We start from the raw sequence: 25,632 nt of genomic DNA, 5'->3' as shown, positions 1-25,632 counted from the left end.
AGTTCATGCAGATGCTGTAGCATTTTGTGTGCCTATTTGAGAGAAAAATGAACGTCCAGAGTCACTTCAAAGATTAACAAACTTCATTCCAGCATAAAGTTTTCTGAGTGATAATACACTTCATCAGTCTTTAAAATGCCACTGGGTGTCAGTTTAATTGCGCTGCAGCCATTACAAGATGAAGTCTCAGAAACCCCTGTCCCAGGCCATTTTGGATGAAACAAAAAGGCGACTTATGAAATCACTGGACTCAGACCTGTTGCTTCAGACCAACATGGCTACCCACCTGAATCTATCTTCATCAGAATGCAGATAGTGTGTTCTCTTAACAAAAAGTGCTATACCCACATCTACATAGCCCAGTGTCTCCAGATCTCAGAAGTTAAACAGCGTTGGCAGTGGTACTGGTTAGTGCTTGGATGAGAGACCACCAAGGAAGTGCAGGTTACTGTGCAGAGGCAGGCAGTGGCAAACCACCTCTGATTGTCTTCTTGGAAAAGCCATGCTGGGCTGCTATAAGCTGGTGATGACTTGAGGGCAACACAGATGCACGTGCATGCTCTGAAAAATTAAGCAATTAAGCGCTCCTATCCTGCCACAAATTTCGTTTGTGAGATGCTACTGGACTGTCGCTCTTTCCTATTGCCATACACACGTGCCTATATACCTATACATAAACATGAGCTACTATCCCCTACCCTTTTTTAATCCTACACGTAGGGATGTCAACTTTGGGTTGGGAAACGCCTGGAGATGGGGGGGGGGCAGGGGTTGAGGGAGGGACCTTGGCAGGGTACAATGCAATAGAATAGTCAATCAGCCAAAGCTGCTGTTTTCTCCAGGGGAACTGAAGATCAGCTGATACCAGGAGAGCTCTAGGTCCTACCTGGAGGTTGGCAACTTCACATCCTTCCGGCCACTGTGACCGTAGCAACCCGCACCGCCCAATGGGACGCCAGCCCTTCCACCAAGCGAGACTCCGCGGCGTCACGTGCCGCTTAAGCCCCGCCTCACAGTCTAGCGCTTTTCTCCAAGCCGCTTGCCGGGAGCGACGCGCGTCTCCTTCCACTTCCTCGGCGAGCCCGGAAGAGAGGGGGCGTGGCCGGAAGAGGTGGGCTCGAGCGAGCGGGTCTCCCGGGTGACGACTAGGTCGAGGGGGCTGTGGCGGCCCGGGAGGGAGGTGATGGCGCCCGCGACCCTCCCAGTCGTTAGCGGGGTGGCAGGCGGCGGCCTCTGCCCTTGAATGAAGGGAGCTCACGGTCGCCGAGGGAAGCGGCTCCCCCTCGGCTTGGGCCGCGCCGCCTCGTCTTCTCCGTCCTGAGCAAGGTGAGAGAATTGGCGGCGGAGGAGAGGGCGCCGCCGCCGTTGCTTCTACAACGGGACAGCGGAGCGGTTGAGGGGACGGGCGGGGAATGGGACGCCGATGAGGCAGCCACTGGTTGGCCAGTTCAGCCTCTCCCTCCCACGGCGGCTGGCTTCTCGCTCAGCTCGGGCGCCCCGGAGAGACTCGTTGGGGGACGTCTGAAGCGTGCGACGGGAGCTTTTCGGACCAGTCGGGGAGGGCTGCAGTCTCTGCCTTCCTCTCGTCAGTGGCTTACTTCGTAGGGAGGCTGTGGGATTTTATTTTATAAAATTCAAATTGCTTTCTGCACCGTTTTCTGTAAAATCAAGTCTCGTAAATGGAGATGGAGTTAGATCCCAGATGTTCTGCAGGAAACCTCATGGGAGAAATCTCAAAACCAGGGGTGGCCAAGCTGTGGCTCTTTCACACATATTGTGTGGCTCATGAAGCCCCAACCACCCCGTTGGCATTTCACACTGGCAACTTGGAGAATGCATTTAAAATTAAAGTTGCTTTCTTTCCACCTCTCCCTCCCTCCCTTCTTTCCTTCTTCTCTCAAACATCTGACATTCAAGTCTTTCAGCTCTCAAACATCTGTTATTTATACTATGGGCTCTTACATTAAGCAAGTTTGACCACGCCTGCACAAAACGCTGTAATTTTGTGTGACCAAATTTGCGTCCAGGGACAGAGTAAATCTCCACAGTAAATCTCCAGGGTCACATTCGTGTGTGTGTTCCGTAATAGCTATCTTGACCTTTTAAAAGCTGAAAATAATGGGAATTGGCTTTGGGACCTTTTTCAGGTAGAGGAAATGCTGTACTACTGAGCCCAAGATTTCTAGCGTTAAGATGTACTGTGAGATGTATGGAAGAACTATTAGAACTATTTTAATCCTTTTATGTTCTCTTGTTCATCTGTTAAACAAGCAGTTGCCAGCCTATCTAGGGTGGAGACCATTAAAAAGAAATCAGGGTGATTTTTTTTGTCCTTTTCTCAAGTACATTTAAAGGAAGAAGTCTTAGTCCTGTAAACTATGTTGTGTTCTCCTACTCAGTTTGTTGTTTTAATTTGCCACCAAGTCAGACATAACAATTCTCAAACCTGCCTCCAAGTCAGACAGTGATTATGAAAAAAAATCTGAGGATAAAATTCCTTATTTAATGACGTAATCAGAACCAGATTGTTCACTAGCCAAAAATTATGTGTAACTCTTTTAGGATTTCTCTATTGGATCACCTCAGAAACTTTGGAGTGTTTTAGGTTTTACTGTGGGTTTTTTTACTTGGCTTGCTTGCAGCTGATAGTTCTGGGAGTTTTTCTGACATATGGTAGATTATTGTCATTGAATATGGGGGTTTAGAATGTGTAGGAGTCTGTCAGGTTAGAGCCAAGATACTCATTCAGAAATCATACATTGCTACCTTCCTTGGATTGTGCCAGTTGAGACCTGGGGCTGACCATGCCTGACCATGTTGATAGCAGAGCACCAGTTTTTTGGTTAGCACCCATGTCCAGATGTCCACCCAAGCAACCCAGTCATTGGCAGCACTGATGGGGCCAGCAGTGCTGGAGAAGTCACTAGGCATGGCTTATGTCCGTCATCTGGGCAGTAGTATCTGCGAAAAGGATCTGGGGTCTTAGTGGACCATAAGCTGAACATGAGTCAAGCAGTGTGATGCAGTGGCTAAAAAAGGCAAATGCAATACTGAGCTGTATTAACAGAAGTATAGTGTCTAGATCACGTGAAGTGATTGTATCGCTTTACTCTGCTCTGATAAAACCTCACTTGGAGTATTGTGTCCACTTTTGGACAGCACATTTTAAAGAGGAGATAGACAAGCTGGAACAGGTCCAGAGGAGGGCAACAAAGATGGTGAGGGGTCTGGAGACCACGTCCTATGAAGAAAGATTGAAGGAGCTGGGCATGTTTAGACTGGAGAGGAGGCGGCTGAGAGGTGATATGATCACCATCTTCAAGTACTTAAAGGACTGTCATATAGAGGATGGTGCATAATTGTTTTCTGTGGCCCCAGAAGGTAGGACCAGAACCAACAGGTTGAAATTAAATCAAAAGCGTTTCCGGCTCAACATTAGGAAGAACTTCCTGACCAGTGGTTTCTCAGTGGAACAGGCTTCCTCGGGAGGTGGTGGGCTTTCCTTCTTTGGAGGTTTTTAAACAGAGGCTGGATGGCCATTTGACAGCAATGCAGATCCTGTGAATTGGGGAGGTGGGCAGTGTTTATCAATTTCCTGCATTGTGCAGGGGGGTGGACTAGATGACCCTGGAGGTCCCTTCCAACTTTATGATTCTATGATCTCCTCCAAATCCTGGCTGCCCTGCTAGAGCTTGGCTTGCTCATAGTGTGTTTCCAAGTACAACAGTCTTTCCCCCTTGATTTGTGGGCTTTTATTGTTATTTAAATTACGTTGTGATTTGCCCTGAGCCCATTTATGGGAAAGGGCAGAATATAAGCCTCCATAAATAAATAAACAAACAAACAGTATCTTTACAGGAATATTTTGAGCCAACAGAGTCTTCCTAACCACTTGTTCAAATGTAGATGAAGGATGGCATGCTTCAAGCCCTTGTATGTAAAAAAGGAATCCACTTTCATACCATGTGAAGAACTTGCACCTTTCTCACTGAACTGATAGATTTTTTAATACATTTTTATGTGGCGGGGGGAGTATTTAACCACTCAGTTCTCTGCTTGTATTCTGAACTGAAACAGTAGCAGGATGATTGTACCATGTGTTAAGGTTTGGTGCCTCTGAGAGACAATCTGGGGACAGATCCCTCAGTTTGGTTTGAATCTTCTGAGATTTTTAGCATTTGTTGCAGAAAACTTCATTGTCTGGTTTGGCATTTTCTCCAAACTATATGGCAGCCATAGTCTTTAAGGTACTTCTGCATGTGAAGTTTTTACAGATGGTGGGTGAGTGAAAGGTTGTGTACATGATTCAAATCAGTACCTAATAAACTATATGCTGTGGAAAAATTCAATAAAACATAGGAGAGAAAATGATATTTCTTGTACAGTATGCATGGGCACCTCAGTTGCTAAAAATATTTTTTTTAACTGAGTTTTTAGACAACAGTCTCTAGGTTGCCAGTCTCTAGGCAACACAAAGCTAAACTTTGACATGGATAATCAAGGATGCTCTTGTCACTAAGAACTCTGGGAAAAGCCTATTTCTACATCTAACTATCAAGACTTGAAACATGTATATTTACCTCATAATAGGACAGTATTCCAGCATAGAGTAAATCAGTTACTCTGTGTTTGTAGCAGTAAAGACCCAGGGGCAGGTTGTTCCAACCAGAAGAGTGAGGGACAATAAATTGTCGGTCCCAGCAAAGGAAGATCAGCCTGGCCCTACAGCATGGCCTGTCTTATTTTCACTTATGCATATTACCTGCCAACAGTATTTTGTTCTGAATTTTAATTACTGGAGCTGCTTTGGAAGGTGTATTTTTATTCTGCTTTTCTGACAAAAAGTAGCTGTGGTTTGGGAAGTTGCCCTTAGATAGAAGTATCTTTGCAAAAGGTTCAAGCGTCATATTACAAATTATTAATAAAGCTAAAAATAATTTCCTAGTGTAGGCTGTGCTTTGTAGGAGAGTCACCATGTGATCTAGTTTGAAAACAAATGTTCCTGCTTTATATTTTTCCACACTCTGCACACCCTCAGTGGTGGCTGCCTGCCATCATTAACTCAAGCTTCAGTTGTAATTGTGTAGTTCACACAAGAGCTAAAGGTCATGGCACATTCTTCCCTCCTAAAGAGATGATAATATAGGCAATTGGCAGCGTTGCTATCACATCTTTCTTTGTCTTCACCCATCTGCCCACTTTCCCATTTGTGGCATTGTATGCTTAGAGAGTAGCTTCAGCATCACCTTATATTAGATATATGCATATTTTGGAACATGCCTTTTCACACTGCCTTAGTTATGTGGGAATGTAAACACAGAGCCAGGACAGGGTGGAAAAGGCTATACTGTGTCATGATATTTCAGATAATAAAAGTTGTAGGGCTCCTGTGAAGAGAGTGTGGTGATTGCTAGGTAACAGAATATATCCTTAGTTATAGGACAATGTTGTTGTTAGAATTGTTACTGTACTGTTAGAGGTCAAACGGTGACACATCTTCCCCAGTTCCCTGTAATTTAGGATGTCCTTACTTGGGTCCAAAGTAATCTTATAAAAGTTTAGTATTGCACATTTAAAAAGTGAATGGCCTGCAGAGTGAAAGTAGGACTGAGGGAACGTTAATGAATTTCTAGTGAAGCCAGAGAGATAAGCATTATGAGCTTGGATGTTTGCAGAATGGGTGGCTCCCCCCTCAAGTGGGTATGTACATGTGACATGCTGTTCCTTTCAATGAAACGAATGCTCTTCTAAGCAAAGAGAACAGTTATCCCCTCTTACAAGAGCAGTTAGAACAAAATTGTAAAAATGGGTACTGACTGCTTTAGAATGGAAAGCATCCTTCTTGAGAGCCAGTTTGGTGTAGTGGTTAAGTGCGCAGACTCTTATCCGGGAGAACCAAGTTTGATTCCCCACTTGCAGCTGCCCTTGGGTCAGCCACTCAGCCATAGCTACTGCAGAGCTGTCCTTGAAAGGGCAGCTTCTGTGAGAGCTCTCTCTCAGCCCCACCTACCTCACAGGGTGTCTGTTGTGGCAGGGGGGGGGCGGATGAAGGTAAAGGAGATATTAAGCCACTCTGCAGGGTATAAATCCAATATTATCATCTTCTTGTGAAGCACCAGTGAGAGTCTTTAAACCAGTCAAGTGAATAGCCACTAATCTGGTAACATGTGGCAAGCAAGGATTTCTTCCAAGCAGGCGAGGTTCTGTCAACTTGGAAGGGGGTGGGGGGAAGCTCTTGGAAGTTTCTGCTCAGATAAATTTTGTTAGTCTTGAAGGTGTTCTAGGAAGGGCTTGTTCATTTCATTCTGGCTCTTGTGTTTCACAGTTGAGTAACATTGGTATGAATGGGCAGGCTGGCTAGCGATTTCATGAGGCTGCGTTTTTAAACATAGGACACAACTTGTAGGTTGCAATATTGTAGTTATTTTGACTTTTCAATACAGCGTAGAAGAAAGGTGTGCATTGTAATTGTAGCTTTCCAGGTTTTATTTGAATGGCTAATTAGACTTCGCTTGACACTCTTGGATAATATAGGAAGTTTTTGTTAAGTTCTAATGTGATTTTTAAAAATGAAAAGTAGTGTGTGGCAGGGGAGAGAAGGAAATGATAACTGAAGGTTTGACCATGGCATCTGAACAAGGCTACTGATTCTATTGATCCCTACAGACTAGAACTATTCACCTTCACCGTGAGCAGCCGCAGATTTAGTCTCGGGTAAATGTCTTCCTAATCTCTTCTGTATAGGATTTTAATTGTAGATGCTAGGGACTGAATGTGTCACATGTATTCAGCTATGACCCTTCAAGAGAATCTCTTGGGACAGTTCTTTAACATGGAAGGCCTGAGCCAGCATCTGGAGAAGATAATTGGATGAATTTTGTTGTTGTTCCATCGCACAGTCGAGTTCGACTCTTTGCGACCCCATGGACAGGCCCTCCTGTCTTCCACCATCCTCCAAAGTCTTCTCAAATTTGTGTTTGTTACATCAATAACATTGTCCAGCCGTCTCATCTTTGCCGTCCCCTTCTTCTTTTGCCTTCTGTCTTTCCTAGCATCAGGATCTTCTCCAGGAAGTGCTCCCTTCTCATTTGGTGGCCAAAGTATTTGAGCTTCAGCTTCAGCATCTGACCTTCCAGGGAACAGTCTTGGTTGATTTCCCTTAGGACTGACTGATTTGATCTTCTTGCAGTCCAAGGGACTCTCAAGAGTCTTCTCCAGCACCACATCTCAAAAGCATCTATTCTTCTGCGCTCGGCCTTCCTTATGGTCCAGCTCTCACAGCCATACGTTACTACTGGGAATACCATTGCTTTGACTATACGGACTTTTGTTGGCAGGGTGATGTCTCTGCTTTTTATTATACTGCCCAGGTTTGCCATAGCTGTCCTCCCAAGGAGCAAATGTCTTTTAATTTCATGGCTACAGTCACCATCTGCGGTGATCTTGGATCCCAGAAATATGAAGTCTGTCACTGCTTCCATGTCTTCCCCTTCTATTTGCCAAGGTATGATGGGGCCAGATGCCATGATCTTAGTTGTTTTAATGTTGAGTTTCAAGCCTACATTTGTGCTGTCCTCTTTCACCCTCAACAAGAGGTTCTTTAGGTCCTCTTCACTTTCTGCCATTAGAGTAGTGTCAGCTGCATATCTGAGGTTGTTGATGTTTTTCCCGTCAATCTTAATTCCGGCTAGTGCTTCATCCAGGCCAGCATTCCACATGATGTACTCTGCATATAAATTAAATAAGCAGGGTGACAATATACATCCTTGTTGAACTCCTTTTCCTATTCTAAACCAATCAGTTGTTCCATATCCCGTCCTGATAGTTGCTTCTTGACCCTTATACAGGTTTCTCAGGAGACTTGTGAGGTGGTCTGGTACTCCCATCTCTTTAAGGACTTGCCAAAGTTTGTTGTGATCCACACAATCAAAGGCTTTAGCATAGTCAGTGAAGCAGAAATAACGTTTTTCTAATACTCTCGTGCTTTCTCCATAATCCATTGAATATTGGCAATTTGATTTCTAGTTCCTCTACCTCTCCGAAACCCAGCTAATAAAATGAAGTTCATACAAACTTGAGATGCTGTTGGTCAATGACAACGGTGTTTTGATTATTGATGCTGTCGTAATTTCAAATTCAATTGAGAAAAACTTGACCATATTTCCAGCCTCAGCAGGGAAAGTACAGGGCTGGATCCCATCAGCTTTTCTTCCCATGCAAGTCGGAAGAGGGGTGACTTTGATCCTTGTTCTCATTGAAGCCCCATCCTTTGTGCATACAATTCTGGAAATGCAGTTCTTTATACTAATTACGTAAAAGGTAGCGCTTCTTTGTACTTTGGTATTACTTTGTTTTATCTAGAATACTAAAACTTTAAATTGCTGCTTTGTAAATCCTGTATACTTTTGCTGGGATCCAGCTGAACATGTGTGCTCTGTACCGTCTTTCTCTTTCTCACTCTGTCTCCATATCCCACCTTTGTTTCTATGTGGCAAAAAAAATGAGTGTGGAGTACCCCTAAAAACAACTTGAGTGACTGTTGAGCTTACCCATTCTAGCCGGCAGACTTTTGCTGAGAACTGTTATTGAAGGAGGGTGTGTGAAATCTTTTGTTTGCTTTTGACCAATATTGGGTTGTCTCATCATAGGATTTTCAAGCTACAAGATTACTGTTGCCTCCTCCTTTGGTCAGGGTTCACATCATGAGAAGGCAAGACTCACTGGAAAAGGCAATAGTGCCCTGAGAAGTTGAAGGCAGTAGGAAAAGAGGAAAACCCAACATGAAATGGATCAGTTCAGTAAAGAAAGCCATGGCCTTCAGTTTGCAACACCCGAGCAAGGCTGTTAATGATAGGACATTTTGGAGGTCATTAATCCATAGGGTCACCATTAGTTGGAAACCACTTAACAGCTTGCAATACAAAGGCTACCAGTTACGCTTGTGGTTGCCTTCAGCCTGCAACTGTGGACCTGAATTACATTGTCTGTATCACTACTTGACTTTCCACTCTGTTTGCCAGTAAAAGTGATATAAAAGTGCCCTACAAATGCCAGAATAACTTTCTTTGTTCTTTTTTTTTAGGCAGCAACTTCCACCATGGCCATTCCACAGTTCCGTCTTTTTAAAATTTGTACGTGCCTGGCAGCAGTGCTCTCTTTTTTCAAGAGATTAATATGCAGGTAAACCGCAGATCTTGCATGTGGTTTTGGTTCATTTGGTCTTGTCTCTGTTCTGTTGTCACTGTCCTTTTGAAGACATCTTTAAAATTACATATGGAAAATCTAAGGGAGCGTTTGGAGCTTCTCCTTAAGATTGCAAGGGGATGAGTAAAATACGACTTTCACTAAAAAGTTCTGATTCTGTCAACAGCTGCTTTGTCAGATTTGAAGCTCTGTAGAAATGTTCGGAAATGCTATTTGATAACAGTAATTTAGCTTCATTATGCAGTAGCTTTCTATTAAGTCTTTTTTTTTTAAGCCTACTGCAATCCTCTTTTAACTGCTGCCAACATATATTAGTCTGACACTTGTAGTTTACCTGGTAGCAATTTTTGCCATGCTTGAAATAAATCCCTGTTTCTTTTGTTAGATATTTTAAAATATTGTAAAGAGTTTTGGGAAAAAGAAATCCTGTTCTGTGAAAACAGAACCCTGTGACCTCTTGAAAGACAGCAGCAATTACTGCTGCATATACTGTTGCAGGACAGAGCCCACCCTGTGAGATATGGACTCTTATTTATGTATTTAAAAACATTGAAATCCTGCCTTTCCTCTTGGTTTAGGACAACTTACAATAATAGTTAAAATATCCTCAACTAAAACCAAAGATAAAATAGCAAACTTCAAGTTGCCCTGACCTTAAACTATGCCTGCCAGCGAAACTCCCTCATAGCCATGGCAAATAGGCGGGCCTTGCAGTGCCCCCTGAAGATCTCCAAGGAGGAGGCCCCCTCTTCCTCGTGGAGTGAATCCCACGGAGCCAAGGCCATGATGGGAAAAGCCTGGACTCTGGTCAGTGACAGATGGCCCACTCTGAAAGGTGGAGTATTCAACACTTGGCTGCTTGATAATCATAGTTGGTGCACAGGGACATATGGAAAAGGATAGCACTTCAGATATGTGGTTTCCAGGTTGTGAAGGGCTCTAAAGATCATAACCAGCACCTTGAATTGAAGTCAGAAACAGACTAGCAGCCAGTGTAGCTGCTTCTGAATAGGCAATATATGTTCCTGGGGGCCAGCCCCCGACAGGAGTCAGGCTGCTGCTTTTTGGACCAGTTGTAGTTCCTAGGTTGTCTTCAAGGGCAGCCCCACACAGAGTGCGTTGCTGTAATCCAACCAAGAGGTTACAGACGCATGGATCAGCATGGCCAGATCAACTGAGTCTAGGTAACGAGAGAGTTGGTGAATCAGATGTGGCTGCTAGAAGGCACACCTAGCCACCATGTCTGTCTGTTTTTTAAAGAGCAAGGCAATGTCCATGAGTACCCCAAGTTCTTAACTTGCTCTGAAAAAGCCAACGTCACTGTGTCCCGAACAAGTGGATTCAGTCCCTCTACAATATCAGCCTTTCCAACCAGCATTACGCCCTGAGACACTTCGGTGAGAAGGGCGGGATATAAGTCCACTAAATAAATAAATAATAAATTGTTTGGATTCAGCTTGTTCGGCCTTAGCCACCTGACCACAGCCCCAAATCACTGTCTCAGAACCAAGCATCTAGAAGCTTGGAAGATGAAATATAGAGCTGGGTGTCATCTGTATATTGATGACATCCAACCCTGGAATCCAGACAATCTCATTCAGTGGCCTCATATATGTTAAAGAGGATGGGTGATAGAATAGAGCTATGTGGCACTCCACAAGATAATTCCCACCCCGTTGAATCTGCTCCTTCTATGGAGACCCTTTGTGTTCAGTCAGACAGAAAAGAGCAAAACCACCAAAGGGCTACACCTGTAATACCAACTCCCTATTCAAGCTGGTGGAGTGGTCAGTTGTATCAAAGGCCACTTAGAGGTTCCAACAGTATCAATGGGGAAAATTGTTCCCTGTGGAACAATTTAAAGGAAGATCATCAATTCAATCCATCTCAGTGCCAAACCCAGTCTTGAAACTAGACCAAAATGAGCAAAGGACAGATTTGTCATCCAGGAAATCCTGGAGCTGCTCTGCAATTGTACACACCTTTCCTAGAAAAGGTAAATTGGAGACTGGCATGCAATCGGCCACATCATTCCTAGCCATTTAAGATGTTTTGAGCAGAGATCTATATCTGTCTCCTTCAAAGGCCTAGAGAGAGCCTCCCCCTCAGTCAGGGAGGAATTGGTGCTTTTCACTAACTGCTCCCATATCTTTTCCCAACAAGGTTGTAAGAGCCATGATAGACATGGATCCAGAGCACAAGACGTGGCCCTTACGCTCCCAAGGACCCTGCCAGTGTCCATAGGCAAAGTCAACTTGAAACTATCCATAAAAAAGGACCAACAGGGACTTCTGACAGTTCAGACACTGGAGCTGCATTCAGCTTGGCCTCTCTATTAGAATGGATGAGAGGGATTTTGTCAGCAAAGAACCTTAGCAAAAACATCACAGCTGGAGGCCAAATTTTCATCATCTGCAGGGCCAAACTTAAATGTTATTGTCAGGAACCATTTTAAGCAATGGAGCTGGATGAGATTCTGCTGATGTAATGGGGACAGAGAAGAATGTCTTCATCATTGCCATTTCATAAGCCTGCGAATGGGCTTTATGACATGCTGTCTCTGACTCATCCTTAGTCTTTTGCCAGTGTCTCTCTAAATCGTCTTCCAGTGTGCTTCATCTCCCCCAGCTCTCTGGTGACTATAGATGCATTTTGCTTACAGGGAAGTTTAAAAAAATGTGTGTGTTTTTTTTTAAAGTAGAGCCAAAAGATCAAGCACTGCAAAAGACAGGAGTAGGTGTGTTCCAGTACTGTACAGATCCCAGATAAATACAGAGTACTAGATCCCAGTCAGTACAGTTATGATTGGCTTAGATATGTGACTTTTATCAATGAAGAAGCATTACGTTTGATAGGGTAGACACTAAAGAGGAATAATTGCTTGCAGAAAATTATGCCAAATAAGCATGTTATTCTTGAAGGTTCCCTGGGACATTTAATCTGTTGGAGCATAAACAGACAATTGGGAGTGTTCTTCTGTTCTTATTCACTATTGAGTGAAAATGTAGCTCATATTTTGGCTCATGAATTTCTCATTTAATTTCATTTTAGATTGGGATTTATCCAATAAAAAGTGAGGCTCTAGGAAGAACTGTGGCAGTCCTAAACTGGAGCATAGCTACCAACCCTGATAATCTCTCACTTCTACCGCCTCCCCTTGGTTTATAAATGTGTTCTCTCATTTCTCGTTTCCCAGCACATATTATATGCATGTGTACGTTTGTATGAAAGAGAGACTGCCTTCTAGAGAACTTTAAATGTGGGACTCCAATCAAGCAGTTTGTACTGCATTGGAGTCTGAAGATTTGCACTTTAATGAGACTTCATGTCGTGTTCCTAGAGCAGCACTTTGGCACCATTTACTTTCTGTGTTCTGGTTCAGGCATCCAAGTACAAAATAAACATGACCGTTTTTCAGTGGTACTCAAGACTCCGAGTGGCTGGCTTCACCATGCAGGCAACAACTGGGAGAGGATTGAGCTTTTGACTTCTGTGTATTTTGCAGGGAAAGCCGGTCGCTCATTGATGGCCCACTGGTTGTTTATTTTGTACTTAAGAGTGTAAATAGGGATGTGAGTTGTCCCTGATCGATGATTCACTTCCCTGTTTAGTGGGTATACCTCTACCCGTTATATGACAACAAATCCTTGACTGTGTCTCAAGTACTTTCACAACATGGTGCTAAAATATGGCAATGGAAAGCAAAACAGTTTCTTAAATATCCATATTCAGTTATCCCTTGTTATTACTCATTTCAGGATACAAAAATGATTAGCATTTTCACCCTCACGATGAGCATTTTCAGGGTGAAGAGAACTAATCAAGCAACAGAAGAACAAAGTTTGAGTTCAGTGGCACCTTTAAGGCCAACAGTTTTATTCAATGTATGAGCTTTTGTGTGTAAGCACACTTTTTCAGATACAATGCAATGAAAACAGAAATGATAGTCATACATATAGAGGCAGTCGATTAGCATACAGAATAATAAAGGTGTTTTTAGCAGAATAAAAGAATAATGAGCTTAGTATATATGGTTATCATCTCTTTGGGTTCAACTGGAGGGGGAACATATCAAAGGTTATAAATATGTTAGGATAGGAGACTGAAGAAGAAGAGACTGGATTTATACCCTATCCTTTACTCAGAGCAGTTTATAATCTTTCATTTCCTCTTCCGACAACAGACACCCTGTGGAGTGAGAAAGCTCTGAGAGGACTGCTCTTGAGAGAACAGCTCTGCTGAGAACTTGTGGCTGACCCAAGTACACCCCAGCAGCTGCATGTGCAGGAGTGGGGAATCAAACCTGATTCTCCGAGATTAGAGTCTGAGCTCTTAACCACTGCACCAAACTTGATGTATGCTTAATTGTGGTGCGAGTCTGTCATAGGTCCAATCCTTCACTTCTTAAGCATGTTAGGTGACCTTGCAGCATTTTTTTTATTTGAAGTGGGGCAGTTGTCTATTTTCCTTGTTTCCAGACCAGATCAAAGAAGTACATTTAAATCTACCATTCCAAATTGCATTACATTCTTAATTGTTAAATGTAGTAAACTGAGAGTTAACTAACTGATTTTTTTAGAGGTGAGGTGCAGTGTCAAGTGTGTGTGTGTGTGTGTAATATGTCCCCCCTCCCGAATTGAATAAAAAAAACAGATCATAGCTGTATATACTGAGGTCATTATTCTTTTAATCTGTTAAAAACACCTTCATTATTCTGTCCGCTGACTGCCCACCCTCTATATGTATGACTGTCATTTCTGTTTTCATTCCATTGTATCTGAAGAAGTGTGCTTGCACATGAAAGCTCATGCGTTGATAAAACTTTGTTGTTCTTAAAGGTGCCACCAGACTCAAACTTGGTTCTAATGCTTCAAACCCACAAGGCTGCCCACCTGGATCTGATCAATTAACTGTTAATCTGGACTTTGACTCAGAGGAACTTGGGCTTTCATGGAAAAAATCTTTTCACATCTCACTGATTCTATGAAACAAAATGCACAAAAAATGACTTTAGGAGAGATGGGGGAACATTAGAAAAATATATGTAATATATTGGTAAATATTAATAGTCCAGTAAGAGAAGGGTTAGGGAAAATCTTGGCAAAATGAATGATCCAAAGTATTAAAGACTGTTCAAGAGGCCTCAGTCTTTGGGGACAAAATGGGTTAAAAATTGAATCCTACACACTCCAGCTAGCCCCATTTTTAGGAATGGCAGTGATTTGTGTATTGACCTGGATTAATGGAACTGCATAACTAGTTTTGGATGGCAATAGGGAACTTGGGCTTTTGCTTCTCAAACAGTAGTTCCCCATGCCGCATAGTACTCTGCTTTCTGAAACACAGGAACAGCTTTCAGAAGCAGTGGGTGATATGAAATGGGGCTTTGCTATTAAAAAGAAAAAAGTGGAAAATTCTGCCCAGATTTTGTGAAGTAGTTCTTTGGAGTTCAGCTGTTACCGGTATTTTGAGGCTGCAAGTACTGACAGCTGTTGTCATTGTGAGAATATTTGTCTAGCAGAAGTTTTAGTGACACCTTTGAATGTGGGAAATCCCATCCTGATGCAGCTAATGCTTGCTGTTTGTAACATATTCCATTCCTCTTTGTTTTATTTATTTTTATTTATTATTATTAATCATGATTTGGTCTGGCAAGCCCAATAAGAACAGTGCTAAATATTCCTGGAGAGGGGAGGAAGTCTTGTGGCGTTAAAGACAATTTTTATTCAAGTATGACCTTTTGTGGACAACAGCCAAACATTAATCTTAACAACCTGTGTCACATTTTTCTCCTGCTTTTGGATAGCTTGCTGAGCTTCGTAAACTTGGATACTGCTAGTTCAGCGCAGACCTTATAACACTAATTTACAAGAAAACCAGTTGTTGTAAATAAGCCTGTTCCTTAGAACATTTCTAGCCCATTTTTTGTACCAGGTTGTTTTGATTTCAACTGAAAAATAATTGCAGTATTCATGATTTTATTGTACCAGTAGAGGCAAGCTGTATGTTATGACTAAGAATTCTAGTTAGTCCAAGACTTATTCAGAAGCATTTGCAAAGTTTTTTCTGGTTTGTCGCTAAATCAGCTTTTAATTGGATTGTAAATTGTGTAAGTAGCATGGGTTTTTGATGTCTGTAGTTTTGCTTGATGTTACTGATCGTTCTGTGTAGGCTCATATTTTCTAAGCTACATATATAATCCTGTGCTTCTTTATCAGGACTGGAAGAGGACGGAAACTAAGTGGTGACCAAATAACTTTGCCAACTACTGTGGATTATTCATCAGTTCCTAAGCAGGTAGTGTTTTTAATGGCATGGGTATCAATGTATTTGCATGGAACTGCACAGTGAAACATTAGTGGTTGATGTCAGTTTCCAAATAGAATGATGAGATCATGTTTGCTCTTCAGCCAGAAGTAGAAGATTGGTCTTCATGGGATGAAGATGCTCCTACCAGCGTGAAGATTGAAGGTGGTAATGGCACTGTGGCCAATCAACAAAACGGTTTGGAGGAGATGGAGCCTGACTATTTCAAGGACATGACTCCAACAATAAGGAAAACGCAGAAAGTACGTTCGCAGCATTTTAAAATGTAGTTCTTTGCTGATGTTCAGGTTCAGCGATGGCAGGTGGTGCTCAGACAGCAGTTTGTTCATGGAGGTGAACAGGACTGAGTGTGTGGTGGGCTGCTGTGATACAAGTGGGTGGGATAACGTGTGCAGAGTTACACAGGTTTCCTCATACTGGATCTCTGTTGCCTGCAAGCTCAGTAATACCTGATAAGGGGCCAGTGTCAAATTCTGGAGTAGAGTTTGCTGCTTTTGGTTAAGAACATAAGAGCCCTGCTGAATCATACCAGTAGTCCATTTAGACCAGCATCTGGTTTCATACAGTGGGCATCCAGTTCTTCTGGATCGCCAACAACAGGGCGCAGAGGCCAAAGCCTTCCCCTGATCTTGCCTCCTGGTCTGGGATTCAGAGGATTAGTGCCTCGGAAAGTGGAGGTTCCCCTCAGTCACCATGGTTAGTAGCCATTGACAGACTTATCCTCCATGAATCTACCTAATCCCTTTTAAAGCTGTTTCTTCCTGTGGCCATCACTACATCCTCCAGCAGCAGATTCCACATTTTAATAATTCTCTGTGTAAAGAAGTGTTTCCTTTTGTCTGTCCTGAACCTACTTGCCCATCAACTTAATTGGATGCTCTTGAGTTCTAGTATTTGGGAGAGGGAGAAAAAAAATCTTTGTCAACTCTCTCCTCCCCATGCACAATTTTATAAACCTCTGTCATGTCTCCCCCCTTAGTTGCCTCTTTTTAAAATGGGAAAATTTTTCTAAACTGGAAAGTTCTCATAGGGAAGGTGCTCCAACACCCTAATCATCTCCGTTCCCTGTTCTGTACATAACAGTGCTCCGTCCTTTTTCCTGCTCCGTCCTTTTTGAGATACGGTGACCAGAACTGTACACAGTATTCCAAATGAGGCTGCACTATAGATCTGTACAGGGGCATTATAATAGCAACTGTTTTTATTACCAATCACTTTCCTAATAATATTGAGTTGCCTTTTTCACTGCTGCAGCACACTGGGTTGACACTTTCCTTGAGCAATTCTGAAGACCTTTTTACCTCTCTGTCTTGGCAAGTTCAGACCGCGTTCACCTATACTTGAAGTTGGGATCTTTTGTCCCAATGTGTGCACCACCTTACACTTACCAACACTGAATTAAATTTACCATTTTATCGCCTACTCATCCAGTTTGTGGAGGTCCTCTTGGAGCTCTTCACAGTCAGCCTTGGTTTTCACCATCCTGAATAATTTGGTGTCATCTGCAAACTTGCTGTCTGAACTACTCACCACCAGCTCCAGATCATTAATGAATAAATTAAATAGCACGAGCCTTGTGGGACCCCACTGCTTACTTCCCTCCACTGTGAGAATTGGCCATGTATTCCTACTCTGCTTCCTGTCATTTAACCAGTTTTCAAATAACCACGTTATCTAGCTGGGCACCTGATTGTGATTTGGTAATCAATGTATGTATTACATTTCATTGTTGTATTACAGCGCTATCAAAACAGAAGTTATGTCTTTCATACTAATCTATAGTTACTGAGTCAGCTACATGGACTGGCTGGTGTTTATATATTTAGTGGCTGTACAGTGATAACAACTTGTGCTGTATCCCCACTCATTCGACGGTGCCGCCAACTATTGTATACAGAAGTAACTACATCCCAAATTGCCACATGTCACAGCATGAGCATCACAGTAGTGGTGGAGAAGACACCATTTGGTTGCAAGATCACTCTGTGTCATGCTGTGGGTTTGATGGTGTTAAGAAGACCACACAGCTTATATGTACAAGAGACAGAAGTGTATAACATCCTGAAGTTCCCATCGGCCTTCTCTGGGAAAAAGCTGATACCAAGAGAGCATGATACAATTACAATAGTGTGTTGAGAGGGAGTGAGTACATGCATACATCAGTCCTCTTAACATCCATATCTGACACTTGGTCTCAAGATAATTTCAATGCACAATCATGTGACATGACTGTCCAAAGCAGCCAGACCTTGCACTTGCACTATCAGGAAGCATCAATTGTTGCAGACCACAGAATTCATGATTGCATTCTTCTTCAATGTTGTCTTTCAGATTATTGTTAAAAAGCGTGAACCTTTAAATTTTGGCAACCAGGATGGCAGTGCAGGATTTTCTAGTAGATTAGCAGCGACACAAGATGTACCTTTTATTCACCAATCTGTAAGTATGTTTTCCATATGGTTTGTTTCTAGTTTCCAGATAATTAGGGTTTTTTTCCTTTCAGGAGAGAAAGCACTGCTATGGCCCAGACTACATTATGCTGGAGATCCATGTCTGGATTTCCCTAGGGTGGAATCTAGCCTTTGAAAGCAGCAGCGAATGGTGGGGGATTTGTATCAGGGTCATGGTAAGGGGTTAACTTTTTTCCCCTGAGGTATTTCTCCAGTTGATCTGCCCACTCCACCTCAAGAGAGCTGCAGTTTGCCAGGTACAGGGGGAAATACCAAAACCTCTTTTTCCTTAGCAGATAAAATTTTACCGCAAAAACTCCTCTTAAATACTAAACTGCACCTCAGGGTGTTAATTGTAGGTCTTCAGCCTCCTCCTTATTTTGGCTATTAAGGAAGCTGTTTCATTCTAATAGCAGTTTTAGACCTGCTTGTCTGATTTGGGCCAGCTGCCAGTCTTGGAACATAAAGAACTGGTCTGACAATTTAGGCACACAAAATGATAACAGGTTGAAGTGATTCTAAGAACTTGCCACTGCCTGCCTTCAGGAGCAGCATGACAGAGTGTTGATTGTGGTGTCATTGCACTTGTCCATACATAATGCAAGAGAATTGTTAAGCGTACCAAAAAAGGAAGAGCTGGCTAATTATTTTTCCAGGCATTTGAAGAACTCTGATAGTTGACTGGAAATAGGCTGTGGACTTGGGTGCACTTATTCTCTTTTCTTGTTAATTATTGTGCATAGGAACCACAGTGCCATTTCACTCCATTCTTCATTATTGTCCCGTGTTGCTCTTCCACACACATCTCTGGGGAAACGCTTGTTTTTTTAATTTAGATTTAGGAACAAAACCAATGCATCTGTTCGTTTGCTGTCCTGATCTTAGCTAGTTGTAGAAAACGAGCAGGTAAATTGAAACATGCTTGTGTATTTTATTTATTTACCTGCCTTTCTGCCATCAACAGGGCCATCAAGGTGGATAACAGATTAAAAACATGTCTTTAAGATCATTTAAAACTAAACAAAAATACATCATTAAAACAAAACCAAAGCTAAAATACACATACTAAAGCATAAAAACAATTAATGGGGTCAGGATGGAGGGATCGTTCACAGAATATCAAATGCAGCAACAACAAAAAGCCTTCATTCACTGGCCAAAGATGCCAGTAGAAGAAAGGCAGAAAGGACTCCCTGGAGAGAGAGTTGTAGAGCTTTGTGTCACAGCCAAGAAGGTCCTTTTCCAGGCTGCCATCCCAGTGAGGTCATTTCCTCATTCCAGAGGTCAGCTAAGGCACCCACAGGAGCACCAGCCAAATCGACAGGAAAATCCCCTAGAGCCATCAGAAAGCCATTTAGAGCCATCTGGCTCCAGGGGAGGATTATTTAAACAGCTCCCCATCCCTCTAAGTCTAAACCTATGCAAATAGTGATCTGACTGTGACAAAGCTATTGTTATTAATTCCTCCACTCTCAGATCACATTTGTCCTGCTGAAAACAAAATGCCAGATCAAGAGTGTGACCTACGCAATGCGTAGGACCAGTTATTGCCTGAGGCAGGCCCATGGTTTTCATTGGGACCAATGAAATCCTAAGCCGTTACCAAAAAGCCTTGGCATGAATGTTGAAGTCCCCCAGGACAACCAGGCTAGGGGTCTTCAACACCAGCCCGGAGACCACCTCTGTCAGCTCAGTCAGGGAGACTGCTAGGCAGCAGGGTGGAAGCTACACCAACAGAATTCCAATCCTGCCTATCAGTCTTAACATTAGACACGTATCCTGAATAGAGCATCATGCTGGGGAATAGAGTCCTTTTGGACTACAGCAGCCCCACTGACCCTTTTAGTAAGCTTGATCAGTATTTGAATTATCCAGTGAACACTACTCGAAACCAGGGGTTGTCTCCTCACCACTATCAGAGGCAGATTGGAAAGTGGTGCTTTTGCTGATTCCACTTTGCACTGCAGCTCTTGGGGAGTGGTCTTTGGGAATAGCATTGAGTGCCACCATGCCGCAGGGGCTGCTGTGGGAGAGGGGAATTAGCAGAAATCTTTTACGAGCATAAGTGCTCTTCATGTGATAATTAAAAAAAAAACTTTGGATGCAACCTAGGGAGATTAGGGTTATGAATAAGATGATGAGACCTTGCTATGCACTGTATCTTTCTGAAGCTGGCTAAATGTTTCTACTGGGAAACTTGTGTATATGTGTTGAATCATTTCACTTTTCTAGCCGGAATTGGGAGACATGGAGACATGGCAGGAAAACACAAATGCCTGGGAAGAAGAAGAAGATGCAGCCTGGCAAGCAGAAGAAGTTCTAAGGTAACTTAGCACAGTCCCAGAATCAGGGCTCTTTTTGAGCAGGAATATACAGGAACTCAGTTCTGGATGGCTTGGCATCAGGAGGTGTGGCCTAATATGCAAATGAGTTCCTGCTGGGCTTTTTCTACAAAAAGCCCTGCGCAAAACAATGGTGATGTCAGTGGGTGTGGCCCAATATGCAAATTAGTTCCTGCTGGGCTTTGTCTACAAAAAAAGCCCTGCCCAGAATAACGGAGTACAAACGTAAACTATATGCTCTCACTGTAAACTGGTAGTTTCAGCTTAAAAGGAAGTTACCTTAGAATGAATAGGTGAGAGAAAGCATGGAAAACAGGAATAAATAATATTACAAACTAGATTCATAGTCATAGTCTTCATTTGTGGTGTTTCCAACATTTGGTGAACATCATTAATGTGTGGCAATGCAGGATTAGTGAAAAATGAGTTTTCAGTAAGTCCTGAACTATTCATGGCTATCACTGGATGCACTGGGTTGGATCTATGTATAAGAATTGACAGAAGGGGTTGACAGAGCAGATCTCCCTCAGGCACCCTCTTGTTTGCCCGGAAGTTCCTGTCTGAGGACTGAGAGAGTCTGACAGACAAAATGTGTTGCAGGGGACTGCAGGAACAACTAGGGAATTATACAAAGCCATTCCTTTCCCCCTCTTCCACAAAACAGGTAGATGAGCAATGTTTGCTCTGCCAACCCTTTTTGTGAAGTCTTCGGTGTCTTCAGCCCGATAGCCTTTCCCTGCTTCCTTACAAAATAACGTAAGAATTTGAATAAAATGTATAAAATGGTCACCAGCATGTCGAGAACCTGGGGAATAGGAATACAGAAAGGAAAGGCAGTCTCTTATAAACAGAAGTGGCTAATGTTATAGTCATTCTTCCCCAAGGAACAATATTATGTGATTCAAAGAGGATAAAGCAAAAGGCCTAGGTTTTCAACAGCACTTTCCTTTTTCGGACAGTATAGTTTAGAGATAAGCAACTGTTTCCACTGCCATTGTTTTCCTCTGTTGACACTGAAAGTTGGCAAAACGGCTGCTTATTTAGGTGATCCCTCAGGTCATTTATCCTTGGTGACAATCTAAAGTTTATATAATTGACAGTGATCTTGCCTTCTGTGTTTTCTTCAGGGTGCCGTACCTTACTCTCGCCTCTTAGACAGTTTCAGTTTGTCAGCTCTCTCTGCTTCCAACCATCTCATCTTTTTTGAGTGCCTTGCAGTGCTTTTCCCTGGGTGGGGATGGAAGTCATCTTCTATTGCCCATCAGACTAGTTAGGAGGCTTGCCGGATGCTCAGTGGTAATGGTCAGGGCGGCCAATAAATTGAACGTAATAATTGAACATAAATAAATAATAGCTGGGCACAGTGTGTTTAGTAGGCAAGTTTCCTGCTACAGCAATTTACTACTGTAGATTAATTTGTAGGTAATACTTGTTGGGCTTCATAATGCTCTTACATGGCGTGAGAGTTTGAATTTTCCTTTAATTTGGCAGAGGCACGTTGTGCAAATTGTTGGTACATGATTAGATCATCCATAAGCAGTGCCCTTAGCCAGCAGAGGGCTCAGTACACCACAAAGGTGGCTTCTCTTGAACAAGAGGTTAAAGAAAATGAAATGTTGTAAACATCTCTGAATTATTTTTCCAATTTAAGGCCAAATATTGTGTGCAGTGTTTTCTGTGACAAGGACTGAAGTTATTGGGGAGGGACGGTGGCTCAGTGGTAGAGCATCTGCTTGGGAAGCAGAAGGTCCCAGGTTCAATCCCTGGCATCTCCAAAAAAGGGTCCAGGTAAATAGGTGTGAAAAGCCTCAGCTTGAGACCCTGGAGAGCCGCTGCCAGTCTGAGAAGACAATACTGACTTTGATGGACCCAGGGTCTGATTCAGTATAAGGCAGCTTCATATGTTCATATTGTTTAGACAATCTTATCAACCCGTTCCCCATTTTTCTTCAAAAAATCATGTCTCTTTGTAATCCAGCTCTTGACTTTGCCATGGTAATATCTCTACAATCATTGCTACTTACTTCACTGCTTAGGTATTCTTAGTATGAAAAAATAATTCCAAGTATTATACCAGATGATTTGCTTTTTGCTGTAATCTCAGTTGCCTTCTTGGTCCCAAAGGCCTGCTAATTGGCTGCAGTGAATTCACTCTTTGTGTTTTTCATGCAGCCCTCTATCAGGGCTGGATCTTGGGGGGAGCAGAGGGGCTGCTTGCCCCAGGCACTGCCAGAGGGGGGTGCCAAATTGGGTATGGAGTTCATTCTATTCTATGGGCCCATAAGATAGAATGGGCCCATAAGGGGGCATCATTTTTTAAATTTTGCTTCCTCCCCCCTGCCCCCCCCAAAAATGTAGATCCGGTCCTGCCCTCCATCCCTCCTGTTTTCCATTTAATTGTTACATTTCAGTTAGAACATAAGAGGTGCTCTACTGAATCAAATCAACCTCCTGTTTCACACAGTGGCCAACCAGTTGCCCTGAAGGACCAACAAACAGGCCATAGAGGCCAAGGCCTTTCCCTACTGTTGCCTCCTAACACTGGTATTCAGAGCCTTATTGGAAATGGATGTGGGGTTCCAGGTAGAGTGGTTCCTCAGTGGGACAGGCTTCCTCAGGAGATGGGCTCTGCTTCTTTGGAAGTGTTTAAACAAGGCTAGATGGCCATCTGGCAGCAATGCTGATTCTGTGAACTTAGGCAGATCATGTGAAGGCAGGCAAGAAGGGTTACATCGGTGCTTAGTTCTTATGGCCCTTTCTGATATGCCCAGGGAAATGCCATTTGCCACTTTGGGGTCAGCCAGCAATTTTTTTCCAGGCCAATTTTGCTAGGGATCCTGGAGAGCAATACCCCCTCTAAGCTGTGGAATATTGTGAGCAAACATTGTACTTCATGAGTTACTGGTATTAAAGTTTTGAGCTACTGCATAAATTAGTTTGCCTAGGGCCATTTTTCCTGAGCTAAGGCAAAAATATGTGAGCTAGAGGCTAAAAAACTGTGAGCTAGCTCACACTAATTCATTTTAGAGGGAACACTGTTGGAGAGGTGAGTCCTTCTTTGTCCATTTTCTGGGCTTCAAGCAGGAGTCACTGGGTGTCTGTGTAGGGGAGAGGTACTTGTGAATTTCCTGCGTTGTGCAGGGGGTTGGACTAGATGACCTTGGAGGTTCCTTCCAACTCTGTGATTCTGTTATTTCTCTTGCTGAGAATGCTGGGCTAAGTTGGACCTTGGTATGATTCAGCAAAATACTTCCATTCTTAAGGAAATATGTATGCTTGTGATAACATAGGTTAGAGAAGCCTTAATTATCGATCACAAATGTGAACTCTTCTTTGGTGATTTAAAACACTTTAGTGGACTAATTGTAAACTAGTGCTGCAGTGGCTAGAGTACTGGGTCTGGATGGCCCTAATTCCTGTTGTGGTGTTCTGGATGCCATTTGGTCAGTCACACTTTCTCACAGGGTAGTTGTGAGAATAAAACTTGTAAAGTGGATCCATGTTGTAAACCACCTTGAGCTCCTTGGAGGGAGTGTGGAATGAAAATTTGTTCAGTTGTAATTTGGGCGGGGGGGGGGGGGGTGGGCCAAAGTTCCATCTCTTTCTTCAGTGATTTGTAGATTCTTTGCTTTGTTCTGTTGTGTAGTGGACAGATTCAGTGGGGATGTGCACTCTAGTTCCAAGGTGGGTGTTAAAAGTGTGTACCTCTCTAAGACTAAGCTGGCTAGGTGTAGAAAGTGGCTGCTGACTCCCTTTGAGTGGTTCCACATACACACACAAAAAAGTTCTTGCAAAGACAGGCTAAAAAAGTTTGGCTGTGCTCAACCTCTCTCTCTTGTGAAATTGCAGGCAGCAGAAAATAGTAGAAAGGGAAAAACGAGCAGCTGAGCAGCAAAGGAAGAAAATGGAGAAAGAAGCGCAGCGGTTGATGAAGAAGGAGCAAAATAAAATTGGAGTGAAGCTGTCCTAACATCACTCATCTCCCCCCCCAGCCCCTCACTTTTTTTTGTCTCATGGCACCAGCGAAAGGGGAGAATCTAAATACATAATTTTGTATTGATCTCAGTATTTTTAGAACTCCACTCACTTCACTTTGAAAGCCATCTTTGGGGAGATGCAGTTCTTCCATAAAGGATCTTCATCTGGACAGTTCAAGCCACAAAAGCATCCTCCTGCTAAATCCTGCCAGAATGGGACATTTATTTCCTGGCAGGAGCCCTCTATTCCGGCCATTCTCCTAATACAAGAAGAGAAACTGCTGCATAAAACTCCTCAAATGCCTGTTTGAAGCTTAAGGGAATAAAGGGGTGTAAATAATTTAATGATGGCAATTTATTGTCTTAAAATTATGCTTATTACTGGAAAGGTGTGTAATTAAATAATTTTAAAGAAAAGCCTGGCTTCACTGATTGATCTCTTATAATCCTTGGCTTTACAGCACCCATTAAGTAGCTCTCTGTATATTTTAGGGAGGCCAACTGTACTGACAGCTTTGTGCACAGAAGAAAGTGTAATTTATTCAGCAGCAGCCATGGTGTTGTTGCTTTTTTAGCATCATTGTAAACAGGCTTTCTGAAGCAGGAGAAAATTAAGTGCTAGTCTCATCTGACACCATTCCCAGGACTTGTATTCCAGAACTGCAGTACATCATAATTGCTGCGAGCAGAAACAATGTGGCTCTACTATTCTAGCTTTTCTCCTTTAACTTCATTCTGTGGTAACCTGCTTGTCAGTATCTTGAAATACCCGAGTCAAGTTATCTGAAAATTCTAGTCCTGCAATAGTACAAGTAACTTATATTTCCCATGCATGAGTTACAAGCATCTGCTTACCTGCTTTCAAGGAAAGACTTGGGTGATGGACCCAAAACACTTGCCATATGAGAAGTGTAATTTAATGTAAGGAAGATATTTTGTGAACCTTCAAATTCAAGTTTTAAATCCTGCTCAATATACAATTGCCTGGCCCCCATGTGACATCTGTGACATGGCAGCCAGAGATGACTTAACTCCTGAGTACAAAGTGAGAATGTGATGTCAGCCTTGAGGTGAGACAGCTGCTTCTAGTTCTTCATGACTAGTCCAATGTATTAAGTCAGATTTATTTGTTTTGTAGCTCTGATGTGAACTTTTCCTGTTACTAAGGAATTACTGTGCCTGTTCCAAGCATCCCGAACTCTATAGGGTATGGAGATCTATCAACTGGAGATGGCTCTCCTGGGGTGGAGGTAGTTACTGGAGCAGGGATGAATTATCAGTCCCCTACTCAATCTCTTAATATAGCATCCTGACGGAATTGTTCAGCTGTTT

The 25,632-nt window shown here is 42.8% G+C and overlaps 1 protein-coding gene across 1 annotated transcript; it reads left to right on the top strand.

Annotated features, from left to right (window-relative positions):
• Positions 1-1,017: 1,017 nt before the first annotated feature.
• Positions 1,018-24,717, top strand: EBAG9 (estrogen receptor binding site associated antigen 9). The gene is made up of 7 exons (XM_060243315.1): positions 1,018-1,326; positions 9,083-9,180; positions 15,423-15,501; positions 15,615-15,773; positions 17,863-17,970; positions 20,214-20,305; positions 24,173-24,717. Exons 2-7 carry the CDS (start codon positions 9,098-9,100, stop codon positions 24,291-24,293), a joined length of 642 nt encoding a protein of 213 aa, XP_060099298.1. The 5' UTR covers positions 1,018-1,326; positions 9,083-9,097; the 3' UTR covers positions 24,294-24,717.
• The last annotated feature ends 915 nt before the right edge of the window (positions 24,718-25,632 follow it).

Source organism: Heteronotia binoei, chromosome 7 (assembly GCF_032191835.1).
Source record: "Heteronotia binoei isolate CCM8104 ecotype False Entrance Well chromosome 7, APGP_CSIRO_Hbin_v1, whole genome shotgun sequence".
NCBI lineage: Eukaryota > Metazoa > Chordata > Lepidosauria > Squamata > Gekkonidae > Heteronotia > Heteronotia binoei.
Note: the sequence above shows the minus strand (reverse complement) of the source record. Positions and strands in the feature narration are given on the sequence as shown.

Bases quoted from the DNA above. Each gene is read 5' to 3' on its own strand.
- EBAG9 (XM_060243315.1), top strand. From the start codon at position 9,098: ATGGCCATTCCACAGTTCCGTCTTTTTAAAATTTGTACGTGCCTGGCA. The intron at 15,502-15,614 runs GTAGTGTTTTTA...TTTGCTCTTCAG, and splicing joins ATTCATCAGTTCCTAAGCAG to CCAGAAGTAGAAGATTGGTC. The intron at 20,306-24,172 runs GTAACTTAGCAC...GTGAAATTGCAG, and splicing joins CAAGCAGAAGAAGTTCTAAG to GCAGCAGAAAATAGTAGAAA.